Raw genomic sequence first — 16,228 nt, forward strand, 5'->3', positions numbered from 1 at the left:
GTTTGGATGAGTCCTTTCACTGCATCTGTGAAACTCAGGAAGCACTACGGTGCCAGGCCCACACACACAAACATGCACAGTACACACATGCCAGTAACATCATCCTCTCAGCCTATATTTTTCAAGGCTACTGCTACTGCTTTTATGTCCTCATTCATTCTTTCCCAACATATAATTATCAATTTATGCCGCTTCTTCAGTTTCTCCCTGAAGTGTTTGTGTCAATAATATCGAAACAGCTGCTCTTTGGAGAATGAGCCTTGAATAAAACAAACAATTTTGGGTGGAAAAAGTCACGATGAAAGCAACATTTACAAGTAAATCTTTTGTTTTTTTTACATTTTTAACATTAGCTACCTGATCAGTGTTTTATTACCAAATTCAGGCAGCTAATCAGCGTTTGTTATTCACATAAATAGAGTTATTCTTTAATGCGATCTCCTCCTTGTATACTGTTCTGTGGGATTTTGATCTGCTGTGATTTCTTCTCCATTCAGCCAAACAAACAGCTGCCTGTCTTTGTACTGAATCACTGGTCTGTTATTAAAGGTGTATTTATCCATCACTCTGCGTGGCTGCACAGATAGAAACTCATTGTTCCCATCACTCACACACACACACACACACACACAGGGTGATGGATCTCTGGCTTCATTATCACTGGACCTCTCTTTACAGTGGGGAGAGAGAGTGCAGGGTGCCGTCAGCCCGGGTCAAGGGGCTGGAAAAGATTCCCACTACAAGGGGAGAGAGAGAGAGAGAGAGAGTGTGTGTGTGTGTGTGTGTGTGTGTGTGTGTGTGTGTGTGTGTGTGTGTGTGTGTGTGTGTGTGTGTGTGTGTGTGTGTGTGTGTTGACCGAGCAGGGGTTGGTCAGGGGAGTATGCGTTTAAATTCATGGGTCAGATTTTTTCCTGGCTACGCAAGTACAAGAAAGCATACATTCAGATGTGTGTTTGTTTGAGTTGCACCTACCTGTGTATACTTTTGAGTCCCTGTTCAGCGGAGCGCACCTCAACCCTCTGCGGCTGAACAAAGCCAGTGTCTGTGAACAAATCGTAGAGTAATAAGCAAAGTAAACCTTCCAAGGCCTGCTCACTGTCCTAAAAAGGCCCTGAGCTCATTGTACTACATGCGCATCGCTCTGCATGTATGTGTGCTGTCTTCACTGAAATACTGAATTGTTATCAAGGTTGCTGCTACCCAGTTGAGCTTCTCTATTAAACTGACCAATTGTAAGCTAGAAAACTCTTTTTTTTCCCGTTATCATTTTTAAATTTCTTCATATTTGTGCTGCTCTGCACTCACGTCTTTTCTCATTTTTCAAACTAATGCTGTATATTTTCTGGCCTTATCTGATGTAAACAGCCCATCATAGACTCCGTGTCCTATTTATCCTCCCATCCCTCACTTCTCCAGCCCTCCTTGTCCTGGCAGCCTGTCATTAGATCTGAGCTCACAGACTCATGGCTTTAATTGTGGCCTGCCTCTCTGCGTCTCTGGCAATTTTCTAGCTGGGTTCTACACAAGGGTGTAGTGTGTGTGCGTGTTTGGTGTTCATATGACACATCCACTGTAGGTTCGGTCTGTATGGCAGGCATAGGGGCTTTCATCTGCCTAATCCACACGTATGCATTTGTTTCCATCTGTCAGCGACTCCCTACAACCTCAGTGAAGGCTGGACATTTATCCAGGGTTGGGCTGGCAGACATAATTGACCAGGGAAACAGGATCAGCTCTGTTACTGGTCATTTTTTATATATATGAGGCACAGAGGGATGCTTTCATTTGTTAATGGCTCGGGTTTAATATTACCTAGACACACCAGGGTCTGAAATTGTAAATGCATTAAGAATTTGAAGTTTTTTGAGTGGCACATTTCTATTCTGTGCAAGCCCCGAGTGGAAGTTAAGCAATTATCTGATGGTTAATACTGCAGCTCTTACATGTGTAAAATTTAGTGCATGTTGTAGCAGAAACTAGAAATAGCCCAGTAGTTATATTAAAATGCTGGCAGGCTAACCTGTGATGTCTACTGTTAGATTCTAGCACATAGGTAGGTGCTTGGGGGATTCTGGCCATGCCAAAAGTTCTAAGTAAGTTGCAGTTTCACATAAAGGGTAAAGTCTAGGGCAAGGAGAGTATTTACAAGCCTGATTGATTTGAGAACAAAAGTATTCAGCACACAACCAGCTGTGGTGCCCCTGAAGGGTAGCAGTATGAGTCATTTGTCCCCTGTATTGCCCAAAGTAAGTACAAGTTTGTTTAACTGAAGAGCATGAGCACATGGTTATTTCCTGGAAGAGGCGGTATTTACCAATGCAGACATGACAAATTCACAAAACTATCTGCATAAAAGATTAATTCATTCATTTCTGGTCTGCACTAATTACATCTCTCCGTGACTTCATAGGCTCATGTTCGGATAGAAATGTGACAAATACCCAGGTTAGCACACGTGCAAACGATTCAGTTAATCAAGTTGAAGTAATTAATTTTATACAAAGAGGTCTTTTTCCCAAACTGAAGGAGGCAGTGACTGAAGGAGAAATTAACCTATTCAAACAAATGAATTCTAATGACGCTTCAGAGACAAGATGTTTGGAGTTGTTCATTCGGGTGAGAGACGAAGAGAAAGCCCAGACTTCCCCACTGGAAAGGACTGAAAGGGAGGAAAATAAAAACAAGAGAAGGGACCCTGAAGAAAGTAAGCTGGGAGGATGAATAATCCTGTAATGAGAGGAGTCTGAGTTCAAGGTTGTATTCAGATTTAAGGATTGTCGCCCTCAAAGACCAAACACAGGCTTCCTTGAGGTTTAAAAGCCTCATATCAGACTAAGCTTATTGTGACTGTGCACATACAGTCCATTGTTCAGTGGTGAAAGGTGTATGGGGCACATTCGACAGTATGTAGAATTTAAATGAAGTCAGGCTTATTCCAAATTTGAACTATTGTTCTTTACTGTGGACTTCATTAAAGTCTAATTAAGTTTCAAATCTAAGAGAAAAAATAAGTGTTTAACAATATACAAATACTAAACATTCTGCAGCTAATATGCCTTACATAAAGTGAAGTTATTGTTAGAAATCTTTTTCACTTTTAAATCGTATATAATCTTCTTAATCTCACTATCGCTACAACATCAGTACACCTTCACCCATGTAAATTTTGTCACTTTTTTACTCTCTTATATTACACTACACAAGTTTTTAGTATGAGCAGATCACTTGGACTTTGTTCCTAAAAACAGAAATATTCTGTTAATCCGTGGAAAAGGTTTGTTTATTCATTCACTGGCTCATTCATTCATACTGGTTCATACTGGTTTGTCAATAAATTATGCATTCCAGAAATTTACCTAAGGCGAAACAATAAATAAATAAATTTCATCTTCGGTCATTGAGTAGTTTATCTTTTACTTACTTCATTTATTCTTTAGGAGAAAATACAGTCAAAGTCCAGTATGTACATCTTCCTTCTCTGAACTTTTATTTTACAAAATCATGTTGTGGGTCGGATTTGACGAATTGGCACGCCATATTTTCCACCAACGAGGTAGAAAAACACATATTAGTAATTAAACGAATCAAGGTTTTATTTCATTTAGGCACAGAATTAATATGATTACCAACACCTGTGTGTACGTTTACTATATATAAACAATAAAGCTCTTGAATCTTGAATATATGAAAGCGCCCATGTGCACTGGCTTCTGATCATACAGAATGTAGAAAAAATTACAAATTTTAAATTACAAAATAACTCTTCCAACAACCCCAGAAAAACGAATTTGTAGTTTTATATACTGTGGGAGGAAAAAACAAAAACAGTATCGCCAACAATATCGCTCACGTGTCTGCCGCGCTCAGCCCCAGTCCACGTGGGTTCCCCTGGCAACCAAAGGTTTCCAAGGTGACGAGCACACACAGCTACATGGTTCACTGTAAAGGGACAGGAAGGACCAGATAGACGAACATTTGTGTAATTACCGATTTAAGTTCGGTCACAATGACCTCACGGAAATGTTTTGGTGGTTTTTTTTTTTACCGGTTTACAGCTGTCATGTCGGAGGGTTTAAATAGAAAGGTGAAGTAAATATTTTTGCTGCCGAAGACTTCTCTCCAAAGGTAACGACGAACTTTACCAACTGCCTAAACTAGTATGTGGTAAGCTAGTCTGTAACACTCATGCTACAGTAACGTAATCATAATGGTTTACTAAACTATATACATGTGTATGTGTGTGCGTGTGTGTGTGTGTGTTTTAAACTTGATGCTTCAATTCACTGCTGCACTGTAGCCTGTGTCGTATATTCGTGTCCTTAATCTTTCACAGCCATAGAGAAATAACAGAAAGCTTGACGGAAAAAAGAAGAAATGGAAGAGGAATACTCTAAGGCTATTCGTCAGGTGACTGTGATTTAGAAATTAAACTTTTTCTTCCACCTTAACGAGTTGTGGCAATTATTAATCAACTTTTCCTCCCCACTCCTCTACACATACTCATCCTTTCATCTCACTATCATCTAAGTTGTTCATCGACTGTGTGGCTATTTCTGGTGTAACCGAAGAATCATGGACAGAGGAGAATGAGAAAGCTGTGGATCAGTTCATTGAAGACGCCTCTATCACAACCATGGTAGTCTACCTGGACACCAAGGTTGGACTTCGGGTGGAGTACTCGATGCCCTTACTGGTACAACACTCTTTCCTCTCAGCATTGTGGTTGGTGATTTATTTCAGTTGATTTTACTGGTCTTGTAATGTTTGAGGGGAAAATATAAAAGTGCCTAATGTTTTGTTTGTTAATTCAGTCGCCCCCTTTGCCTTCTTTTTCTCTCTTTCACCACTGCATCTGAATATTTATCTTCATAGGGAGAGGTGGTAGGGCAGTTGTCCTATTTTGTCCGTGTGCCAGAAGCCATAATCACACTAGAAACGTTTGATACAGCCATACAGTTTGGCACGGTGCGGGGCAACCCCATCCAGAGGCTGCTTCAAGACATGACCTGTTTGCACGCACCCCCAGTTGCCATTAGCGCCTACAGGGAGCAGAGCATCAAGGACAGCTATACCAAACACATGCACTTATATCTCGCCAGCCTTACAGGTGGGTAAACTTTTTTTTTTTTTTTTTTAAAGAAACAGGCATTTCACTCTTTCAACACTTAGTCTCACATTATACGGTTTATTTGACTTCTTTCAAGTTATTTAGCTTTGCTTTTCGCACTATGATTTGTCATTGAGACTCTTTAGGGCTCATTAAAGAAGAGTCTACACAGGCAGTTTTGTCAACTTCCTTTGAAGTATTTTTCCTCATCTTACTTAACAGAAGTAGTTCTGCTTCTACAAATATGTCCCCCCCACCCCCGCTTGTTTATGCTTCCAATCTGCAAATCCTTAATATAGGCAGTGAAAATCACACGTATCTTTTACTTCCGATTTTTTGCTGCTTTCCAGTTTGACTTTAGGCTTACATAGTATAATGTACGTTTGTACCAGTGCCTTGTGCTCTTGATGATAAATACGGAAGGCAAGCTTAGCTTTTCTTGGATATGTCTCCCAATATTCCTGCAAAATCATTCAAGCTCAACCCCACTGGCTGGTGAGCATTGTTAAACAGAAGTGATTCAATCAAGCTCCCCTGTGACTGTGAATTGTCTATTTATAGTATGCATACAGTATTTCTTTAAATGGAGGGAAAGGTATTTTATGGGCCTCTGCGTGCAGATTGTGCTGTGTAACAGGACTATAGGTAGGAAGGATGAAAAGAATGGAACTTGTCAGATGAGTTCAGTTGATGCCATGAGTAGTTGATGGTCACATATGAGCATTACACACGTGGTGTAATTTTATTTTATTTTTGAACAGATGATGTACATAAGAAGTTTGGGAACACTGTTCTCTACATCCCAATGGAAGGCCTGCAGTGCAGTGCTGAGGAGGCCAGCAAGGACAGGAAGCTGATACAGAGAATGGAAAGTAAGCTAGCGGAGCTATTTGTATGCATCTGCATGCAGCTGACAAGGGTTGCTTTTGGTTTTCATGTGTCTCTGAAGGGTATGGGTTAAAAGGGTCACACTTAGAAATGTCTGTTCTCTGACTTTATACTGAAGACAACATTGAAACTGCACCATGAGCTTTCTGTCTCAGGCTCTCCAGTGATTTTATTTCATTCAAGGTCCATCTTACAAAATTTGCACCTGTTCATGTTTTTGGCTGCTTCTTTCTATTTCCATCATCTATGTTCAGAACTCTGTTGCATTCTCATATCCATGACATTTCTGTAATCATGCTTAGTAGTTATAGCATAACACCACCAGTTTACTTATTATGTGTCTTTTCTATATTGTTTTCTATATTGTTTGTTCCTACCTTAATTTCCTGTGTCCTCCATTCACATGTTCTACATGTTTTAGTTGTAATGATCCACTGGACTGATCAAATCAAGGAGCTACTAAATGCGCAAGACATTGTGAACATGAGAGACAGCTGTGGTCCACTGCGGGAGATATCCTTCTGGAAGACTCGCTCTACCCAGCTGTTGAACATCAGCCGGCAGCTACAGAAGCCAGGGGTCAAGCACATCCAGAACATCCTCCAGGTTGCAAAGTCTCTGTATGTACAGCGCTTCTGTCAGCTGGCCCATGAAATACAGGTAAATCTGCGCAAAGTCAGCTTATAATAAAGATTTAATCCAAATAATGTCAACATTTTATTTACAAAACAAATAGCATCATAAGCGCAAAGCGTTGTGCTTCGTATGTTGCAGTCTAGCTGGAAGGCCTCAATATGTGAACGTGAAAGCTTTGGTGAATGTGACTGAAATAATAGTAGTAATCATTCATTTCACCTTGACTTTGTGTGTGTGTTCTGCCCAGGATTGTTCTCTTCAGGCCCAGTCAAATCTGACCTTCTTGTCCATATTGAAGGAGCCTTGCGAAGAGCTTGAGCAGCTCAAACCAAGCCAAATTGCTTCCAAGTTGAAACACATTGTCAGTCTCATTCGAATCATCTGGATCAACTCCCCCCACTACAATACCAGTGAGAGGATCGTCAACTTCTTCCGCCAGGTACCTGAAATGTTAAACTCTCGCTAGATTTCAACATTAGACTTAAACCAGTGTCCTTTTCATGATACAGTTCATTTTATGGATTGTGTTATACATTGTTCTGTTATTTACTTATCACATATTTTCATTTTGTGATAAAATGTTTTTCTAGGAGCACCTTTTTAAGCTGTATTATTGTCTGTTGTTGTGCCTTCTTTTTCTCACATGCTGGTGCTCATCATCATCACCATCATCATCATCAGAGAGACCATGAGCACCCGTTTTGAATATGTAGACATCAGAGTTCTGATATCTAGCAAGTCAATGGACCAAATAAAATATCTGATCATTTTCATTACACGACTTATTTTTACATTTAAAATGACAGCTCCACAAGCAGAGGGATAAATTATAATAATTATAAAATTATTATGTTTTGAGTTAGCATGCTTGCATAACTTTTTTTTTTTTGTTGCTCAGATTCACTTTGTCTGGTTAATATAATTCATATAATTTGTAAATCTTGAAGGCTGCAGGGTAATGACCTGTGACTGGGGTAATTTAACAAGTAGCAGACGGGCGATGCTTTCTTTGTTCTCCTTATAATAAGTTAATAAGAGCAAGAAAAAGCTCAGCTGCCAAATACTTAAAATATATGTCCCTGTGTTGCAGATGACTAATGAGATCATCCGTCTGTGCTCTCAAAGGATCTGTCTGGACAGGATTTTTGAAGGCTACGTGTTATCTAGCAAACAAATCCTCAGCGACTGCATGCAGTGTTGCCTGATCTGGAAGGAAGTTTACCTCCGTGCCTCAAAAATTCATCACAAGTAGGAGAAATTTTACATGCATAGAAATACAAAACAGAGTTTTCTTGATTGTTTTAAATTCCTAAATATGTTGTATATAGATAGTCTGAACTTGAACCTAAATTCATATTTAGGTTCATATTTACTTAAATAAGTTCAGCCATGTTGGTTACAGTGATCATCACCTCAGATCTTCTTGTATTTTGTTCTCAACCTTGAAATAAAAGCTGAATTCCAAAAAGCTGGAGGAACATTTTGTAGCTAATTAGGTTAACTGATAACAGTCAGTCAGTAAAGTGATTGAGTATCTTAGAGAGGCAGTTTGGTGGTCAGAGGTTCACCAAAGAACAAAAAAACTATCACATCTGAAACAGTTTCAGAATAATGTTTCTCCAGGTCAAACTGCAAAGACTTGGAATATCTTGCCAACTACATAATATAATCAAAAGATTCAGAGGATGTGGAAAAAAAATCTGTGCACAAAGGACAAGGCTGAAAATCAATATTAAGCCTGTGTCTTTGGGCACTTGGGGATCTGCATTAAAGAAAACAAACAAACAAAAAAACAGCAACATGCATGTTTCTGTCATGAAAATCACTACATGGACTCAGGAACGCTTCCAGAAATGACTGTATGTAAACACAGTTAACCGTGCCATCCACAAATGCAGATTAAAGCTCTACCGTGCAAAGAAGAAGCCACATGTGAACATGATGCAGAAATGCCATCTTCTCTGGGCCAAAGCTCATTTAAGATGGACTGAGGCAAAGTGGAAAACTGTTCTGTGGTCAGATGAATCCAAATTTAAAATTCTTTTTGGAAAGACACCACATCCCCTGCACTAAAGAGGAGAGAGGTATCATCTGGTTATCAGTGCTCAGTTCAAAAGCCTGATGGTGCGTGGTGCCTATGGAATTGGTAGCTTGCACATCTGGAAAGGCACCATCAGTGCTGAAAGGAATACACAAGTTTTAGAGCAGCATGCATGCTCCCATCCAGATGATGTCTTTGTCAGGGAAGGCCTCGCATATTTCAGTAAGACAAACCACATCCTGCATCTATTACAACATCGTGGCTTCGCAGTAGAAGTTCAGACCTTTCACCAACCAAAACGTTTGGCGCATCTTGAAAGAAAAATATGACAAAGAAGAACAAAGAAGATGTAGAGCAGCTAGAATCCTCTATCAGACATGAATGTCCAGCAGCTGTTCTCCTCAGTTCACAGATGCTTACAGACTGTTGTTAAAAGAAGAGGGGAGCTACACAGTGGCAAACATGACCCCGTCCCAACTTTTTAGACACGTGTTGCTATCAAATTCAAAATGAATGTTGTTCTTTAAATGAAACACATTCTCAGGTTAAACATCTGATATTCTGTTCTATTGTGATTAAAATGTAGATTTTTGAGATGTACAAGTCCTTGAATACTGTTTTATTTACATTTTACACAGTTTCCAGACTTTTTCCAAATTGGGTTCATAGAAAGCAAACAAATTTTAGACACTCTGAGGACTTTAGAGGGATTGGAACTCAAACAGATGTCATAGATGCCCTTCATATACACAGCTGTATAATGGTATATACCAGCAGTCCCCAACCCCTGGGCCACAGACTGTACCGGTCCGTGAGTCGTTTGGTACCGAGCCGCAAGAGTTGAGGCTCAGGTGTGAAGTTTATGGTTTTCAGGGTTGTTATCGTTTTTTAGCGCTATTTTTTTATTGTTTTTATCATTTACTCAGATTCCCTGGTTATTTTCCTGTGTGTTATGAATAAATCTTCTTTTTTTTGGTACCAGTACTGGTTTTATGTTGTTGTATTTATCCACGACACCTTAAAGGCCGGTCCGTGGTGCAAAAAATGTTGGGGACCACTGATATATACAGTGTACTTTTTCTTTTTAAAGATTTCATAATTGATAAACTTCACTCGTCCTATTTATAACCTCTAAAGATATATTATAAAATGAAAAACCATTTCATTTAGTGTTGCCCACCAACCTCCAGTCATCCAAGCCCATTTTCTGCCTTTTCTTCTGTTTCTCTTTGCTCTCTTTGCTCCGTTGTTCTAGCCTTTTCCTTTATCTTTATCCTTTTTCATTCACATCAGGTATTCCCGAAAAGGCTGGGTCCTGGAAAAAACAACGTTTATCGTGGTGATTGAGTCGTATGTTCAGAGGCTCAGAGACCTAATTGAGGTAAATATTTTCTCTCGGTAGCACAGAACAAGTAACGCTGCATACTGAATCACAATTATCAGGTTAACCATCATGAGCAAAGGAACAATACTAAAAAGACATGTTTCAAAAAAAGAAAGGAAAAAATGGCACCCACCTTGTGCTGTCCTACTCTTTCAGTAGCTCTTCTGTAGACAGAACTCTTCTATAAAAGCAGCTTGGGCTCCTGTAAAATGGAGACTAATGACAAAACACCCAGAACAAAAACTGAAAAGAAATTTTGTTTCTATTTAAATACAATTTCTTAAACAGTATACAAAGTATAGTGACAGTTTGCTCATTTGTGTGAGTAAGGTGGCCTTTATTGTTGACAACTTTATAGATAGTCTTATGAGTCAGCAGGTGATCACCTCCAATATAATATCAGAAAATCCCTTGTGTGGGATAGATATATATGTTGTTTGATATGAGTTTATTAGCTTCTCTTGTCTGCTCTCAGATATGTGACTGCCAGCATCAGTTTGCCCGCTGGGAGGATGGTCAGCAGAGGGCTCTGCCATGCTTAGGTGGTTGCAAGGGACCAGGGTTTACTGGCACCCTCCTGAAGAATGAAAGCGACTTCCATCGCAGCCTGGAAAAACTACGCTCTGTTGACAAGGGCATACTTGATGTCAAGGATACCACATGGTGCAATGAATTCAACAGGTTAAGCTTTGTTTGTTTTAAAATAATCAAATGAATATGGAATATAATAGTTTGAAAGGGTTTTTTCATGTTTATAAAATATAATTGTTGTTTGTGGGGAGCCACGGGCAGTTAAATAAAGGGAGCACCAGAACCTATGCAACCCAAATGAGTGGTTTGGCAGAAGGTGAACAAATATAAAAGCTGTTTTTCTGATCTTACCTCTGGATGCTCATTATGTTAATACATCCCTACACGATTTTAACTTCTCCTCTACATTAATGCGTCTCTGCGGATATCAGTGTTAGTATGCGTGTCTACACTTCTGTTAGCATGCTTTTGCTAAATTCATTAAGTATTTTGGCTTGTAGACATGTTTTGGTGTGTGTATGCATGTGTACAGGTTTTGTGCGTTTGTAAAAGATCTGGAGCTGAAGGTTCAGGGCCTGATTGGTTCAGTGTTTACGACAGGGAACACAGTTGAGGAAGGAATTCGGCTCCTGGACGTCTTTACGCCTTTGTTCGCTCGCAAGGTACTCTTTCACAAAGACATTCACAGAAACAGTTACACAAGTTTTACCATTGGCTAAGTTTGTATTAAACAATGTAACACATTTTCATTTGTTTTTAATTAAATGTTACAGGTTAATATCTGGTGCTGCGTTGCTAATTCTAATAAATCAACCCAGTATCATGGCAAAACCCTGCTGTGACTGCAACTTCTGCACATGTGTCCAAAGACACGATGGAACAGCGTATTACACACTTTGCCATGATAACGGGGTGAATAAATTGCTGTGCTCAAGTTTGTGTGTTTGTTAGAGTAAAAGCAGTTGCACACATGGGTGAATAGTTTGCTTTTGTTGTACTAGAGACCTTCAGATTTGTTCCAATTGCAGATTTCATTCAGTGCAATGATCGATCAAATGCTATTTTTCTGTTTTCATTACAGCTAAACTTTTCTCTTTGCCCTATTTTTTTCTGTTACCATCATAACATGTATCTTTGAATTCTTCCATCACAGTCCATTAAGCGCACTGTAGAAGAGAAGCTGGAGGAAACCTGCAATATCTTTTACAAAGAGCTTAAAATCGGAAACAAAGAGCTGAACCAGACCTCAATGTTTTACCCTGATCATATGCCCCGGAAAGCAGGCCAGGTCTACTGGGTGACGGCCCAAAGACACCAGTTAGAGAGATTCATGGAGGTGAGGTGTTTAGACAACAAGAAAGACCTTTGATTTTTAGTACACAATTATTGCTTTCTGCAATCACTAACCAACCTTACTTCCATCTCCTCTACTCTGTTTGCTCTCCTTTGCCTCCAGGTGCTTCAGAAGGCCCACTTAATACTGGATTCTCAGACCTGCAAGGAGTTACTTACCACCTGTGGTCAAACTATGCAAATTCTGGATGAGATTGTGAGGAAGAACTTCAGTGAATGGACTCAGAAGTTGGATGTGCAGTATCTCAAACGCCTGGAGCAGCCACTCATGGTGCGCTGCAAGGACAAGAAGCTGGACATCAACTTTGACAAGTGGGTCAAACAACACGAGCACACATGACTTAAACACAAGAGGTACAAAGCTTACATGCTAAACTCTGTGTAATAAACCTAGATGCACTATAACTGATGGTAAATACACTTTACTGTTAGGTGAATACACAAATGTGCTCTTACACAATAGATTCATGCAAAGACCAAACATTTGGGCATGAATACAAACACACAAATGTGTACATGTGCCGTTTTTATATAAATGTGTGCAAACAGATTCATGACTGTGAAGTTAAACTGTATGAGTTATGAATATTATATCATGTGCAGCCTATTGGGCACCCCTCTAAACAAGTATTTACAACAGCTTTGGTAGCCAGCTAAAAGTAGGCCCTGGTGGAATTTCAGGGATGCTTTTGCTCAGCCTTGTACTGCAGAAGTTATACTTGAAATGTTTCCAACAAGATAGCTGTTTACTGGAGGCAGTGTATTTAATGTTTTAGCTTAAAACAGTCATTAAAGTGTATAATTTCCCAGGGGTCTCCAGAGATTTACGTACAACTTTACATTTTAATGTACTTACTCTGTATGGTTATTTTGTATCTTTTTTGTCTAGCGACCTGTTGAATCTGTTCTCTGAGATCCAGTGCTGGGATCGACTAAAGTTTGAGATCCCCCAGAGTGTATCTGACATTTACCAGGACAGAGATGACCTCAGAGGCCTGAGGCAGCAAGTACTGCTGCTGGTCCGCGAGTATAACAGGTCTGACTTGGAACACTCGCTTGCAGCATTACACAGCATCACCATTCATCTGGAGAGCTTGACCAGTTTTTGTGTTGTGAACACGTCTTGTGAATTAACATCCTTGTAATTGTGAGCACTATAAGAAGATTATTAATCAGTGAGCTAAAGAAAATCACTTAAATTAAAGGTCCTGTGTGCTTACACTTTTATACAAAATGAAACGCGTGACACCAATACTGATCAACACTTGTAAGACTTTAAAATGGATTCATAATTTCGCACATTTACACACCTACAAGCCCAGAGAAAGATGTAAATGCTGTATTTGATAATCCTGCCTGTTCAGATATTATTCAGTCAGTAGAAAAACATATTTATCTGTGGGTCCCAGGATCACAGAAATGCTCTCTCCTGAGGAGTTGGGTCTTTTTCGGGAGAGAATACGTTTCATTGATAAGAAGATCCAGCCGGGTCTGACCAAACTCCTGTGGATGTCTAAAGGAGCTTCTAACATCTTCATCCGTGACTGTCTCCTGCATGTTGACAAGGTTGTAAGATTGCAGTTCACCACTTACAGATATTTTTCTTTTGAGCCTCAGACTGGTGACAACAGTAACTAAACTAGCAACAATCACATTTTCCTTAACTGTAGCGTATTTTTTTGAACCTGTAATAAACCTCTGTGGATGAGTCTTACTTAGCAGCTTCACTTGTCTTCTTCCCTCTACTGTCCTCTTATTTTCAGCTCCATGTGATAATTGATAATTACAAAGTGTTCAGTCAGTCCATCTTCAAACACTGTCATCGGATTAGTGAAGCACTTCTGGTTAAACTGGATGGAAAAACTGTGTACAGGTAAGAACTGATTTAACAAGTCATTTTCATTACATTACAAGTCTGTCTAATAAATGCATAAAATAAATTCAATGTAAAGTATTATTTATTTAATTCAATTATTTTCATTTAGGAATCTGGAGTTTGAGGATGACCAGAAGGCTCACCTGCAGAACATTCTCCAAATACTTCGCTCAGCACACCAGGATATTGTCAATATCATGACCCGGATCTATGACATCTTGGCAGATGATGGACCTGAGGTATGTCCTCTGTTCATCTGCCATAATAATAATAATAATATTAGTTTCTATTGCAGTATTTTGTATGTTACAATTGTGAAATGGTTTTTAAGGTCCAGGAGCACTGGGTGAACTACATAGAGAGGGTGGATCATATGATAGAAGAAGCTTTCAACAGTAACATCAAAAACTCCTTGAAGAAGCTATCCAGAGCGATCAACGGTGACAGCAAGACTACACCCAGCCCCCTGTTTAAAGTCCTCGTTACCCTCCACAGTGCAGCTCCACAAATGGCTCCAAAGGTACTAGATACCTGTTTTAATCCGGTTCAGTCATTGATATTGATTTGTTGACATTGTGAAGGGACATGTCCATATATGTTAACAGTTTAAAACATGAGTATGTGGGTCTCTTTTAACAGGTAGCGTTTTCCCCAACTCTCAGAAAGCTTGCTCAGGTTGTGAATGTTATGCCTCAGCTCATCAGTCTCATCTCAGAATTTAAACGACTCCAAGAACTTCTCTCCAACCAAGAGTCCCAGAAGGATCCCATACACATCATTATAGGTCAGAACATTTTTTTAAAACATAAAAATACAGTATAAACATATATGTCACCATGTCTGTAATTCTATCCTTTAACTCTGATGCTGTTTGATCCACCAGGGCAAGATGAGGGGATAAAAAAGATTCAGGCTGCAATTGCCTCAGGGATGACAGCCAATGCCAGCCAATTGCAATCTCATTTAAAAAACTGGGACAAATACAGGGACATCTGGGAGATGAATAAGGATTCCATTATACAACGCTACCAGAGACTTAACCTACCGCTGTCTTCTTTTGATGCAGATATACAAAGGTACTGTGAAGTATAATCTAAATATTTAACAGCGTTCTCTTGAGTCGTCCACAAAGTTTTTTTTCTGCAATATTTTGTCACGCCTTGACTTCCAGGTACTCAGAGAAGGCCAGCAGTGTTCAACAAGAAGAGACGGTGCTTAACATCCAGTTTGTCATGCTGGACTGTTCACCGCTCAAGTCTTCCTTGGTGCAGCACTGTAATGAGTGGCAAACCAAGTTCACTCAGCTTCTCAGTGACATGGCCAGCATGCGCCTAAAAGAACTTCATGCCTCCCTGGAAGACAGTGCCAGCAGGTGGGAAATCAGTGAAATAACCTTATCGTACAGGGGGGTTTATGTCGCTGACTCTGGGACCTAGTAGATGCTTTCTTGTGAATATAATTAATCAAGAGTTAATGTTTGAGGACTCATTTCCTAGAAATTCCATATGTTTTAAGGTCAATATTTAATGTTGTTTGAAGTGAAGAAGTCTTATAAAAGTTTACCAAAAATATCATTCTACTGAGAAAAAGACATCAGTTATATAAGTGTTATCAAAGAGGAGTTTGTGTGAGCTGTGCGCTATCCAGTACATGCTTTGATCATGAATTACGAATTGAATGTCAGCGCTTGTTTGCCTGAAGCCCATAACAGCAACATCTACAGGTCAGCCCACGCAGTGCAGGCTGCTTTGCCCACACACACACTTGCAATCTTGTGCACTTTTAGCAGAAAAATGTAATTGTATGCTACACTTAACCGGCATTTGATACAATCTTTTCCAAACTTAGCTTCGGAGCAGTCGGCAGCGCTAAGTGTATTTAATTAAGCAGAGACCTTGTGAAAGAATTGAAAATAATTTATCGAAGCACAGAGGTTGGGAAGTAACATGCAATTACAATCACATAACAAGCAGTTAATTTACATGTTTGGATGCTGGGTAAAATATAAATAGAGCAAAGTACAATGATTTTATTCACATTAGAACACAGAAAACAAGTTAATGTTTAAACTGAAAAAATATTCGCTTGTTTATAATTTAATGGCAGTAACACATCTGGGACACAGACTGTGTTGCATCCCGTCTTCTGTGAATAACAATCCATTTACAGCTGTAAACTAAGTAGACCAGCTGCTGGTATAAGTAGACGAATGCTGTCCAATAGTATTGTAGCTGTTCAACAGTCGGTTTTCTTTATGTTTTTCGTTTGATGATGCATCAAATGTTTTCAATTGGTGAAAGGTCTGGACTGCAGACAGGCCACTTCTGAACCCAGACTCTTCTACTGTGAAGACATGCAGTTGTATTAGATGCAGTATACTGCTTAACATTGCTTTGCTGAAATAACCACTAG

At 39.5% G+C, this 16,228-nt stretch overlaps 2 protein-coding genes across 5 annotated transcripts in view; one reads left to right on the forward strand and one right to left on the reverse strand.

The window, feature by feature from the left end:
* The window catches only part of LOC120739024 (tenascin-X-like), an 877,833-nt gene that overhangs the window by 609,281 nt on the left and 252,324 nt on the right, over positions 1-16,228 (reverse strand). The gene's annotated exons all lie outside the window — the stretch shown is intronic.
* dnah2 (dynein, axonemal, heavy chain 2) overlaps positions 3,896-16,228 on the forward strand; it is a 60,317-nt gene continuing 47,984 nt past the window's right edge. The window contains exons 1-21 of one of the 4 annotated variants that reach the window (XM_040040631.1): positions 3,896-4,164; positions 4,334-4,407; positions 4,529-4,693; positions 4,873-5,107; positions 5,869-5,979; positions 6,417-6,655; positions 6,879-7,070; positions 7,722-7,879; positions 9,966-10,053; positions 10,532-10,737; positions 11,120-11,249; positions 11,741-11,923; positions 12,044-12,252; positions 12,830-12,976; positions 13,350-13,506; positions 13,704-13,813; positions 13,926-14,055; positions 14,148-14,336; positions 14,456-14,600; positions 14,700-14,892; positions 14,988-15,188. In XM_040040631.1, coding sequence (XP_039896565.1) covers positions 4,375-4,407; positions 4,529-4,693; positions 4,873-5,107; positions 5,869-5,979; positions 6,417-6,655; positions 6,879-7,070; positions 7,722-7,879; positions 9,966-10,053; positions 10,532-10,737; positions 11,120-11,249; positions 11,741-11,923; positions 12,044-12,252; positions 12,830-12,976; positions 13,350-13,506; positions 13,704-13,813; positions 13,926-14,055; positions 14,148-14,336; positions 14,456-14,600; positions 14,700-14,892; positions 14,988-15,188 — 3,221 coding nt within the window. In that variant the 5' untranslated portion in view covers positions 3,896-4,164; positions 4,334-4,374. The remainder of the gene's footprint in view (positions 4,165-4,333; positions 4,408-4,528; positions 4,694-4,872; positions 5,108-5,868; positions 5,980-6,416; positions 6,656-6,878; positions 7,071-7,721; positions 7,880-9,965; positions 10,054-10,531; positions 10,738-11,119; positions 11,250-11,740; positions 11,924-12,043; positions 12,253-12,829; positions 12,977-13,349; positions 13,507-13,703; positions 13,814-13,925; positions 14,056-14,147; positions 14,337-14,455; positions 14,601-14,699; positions 14,893-14,987; positions 15,189-16,228) is intronic. The other 3 variants (XM_040040633.1, XM_040040630.1, XM_040040634.1) reach the window with 3 other exon arrangements.

This window comes from Simochromis diagramma, unplaced genomic scaffold, assembly GCF_900408965.1.
Source record: "Simochromis diagramma unplaced genomic scaffold, fSimDia1.1 OVJJ01000317.1, whole genome shotgun sequence".
NCBI lineage: Eukaryota > Metazoa > Chordata > Actinopteri > Cichliformes > Cichlidae > Simochromis > Simochromis diagramma.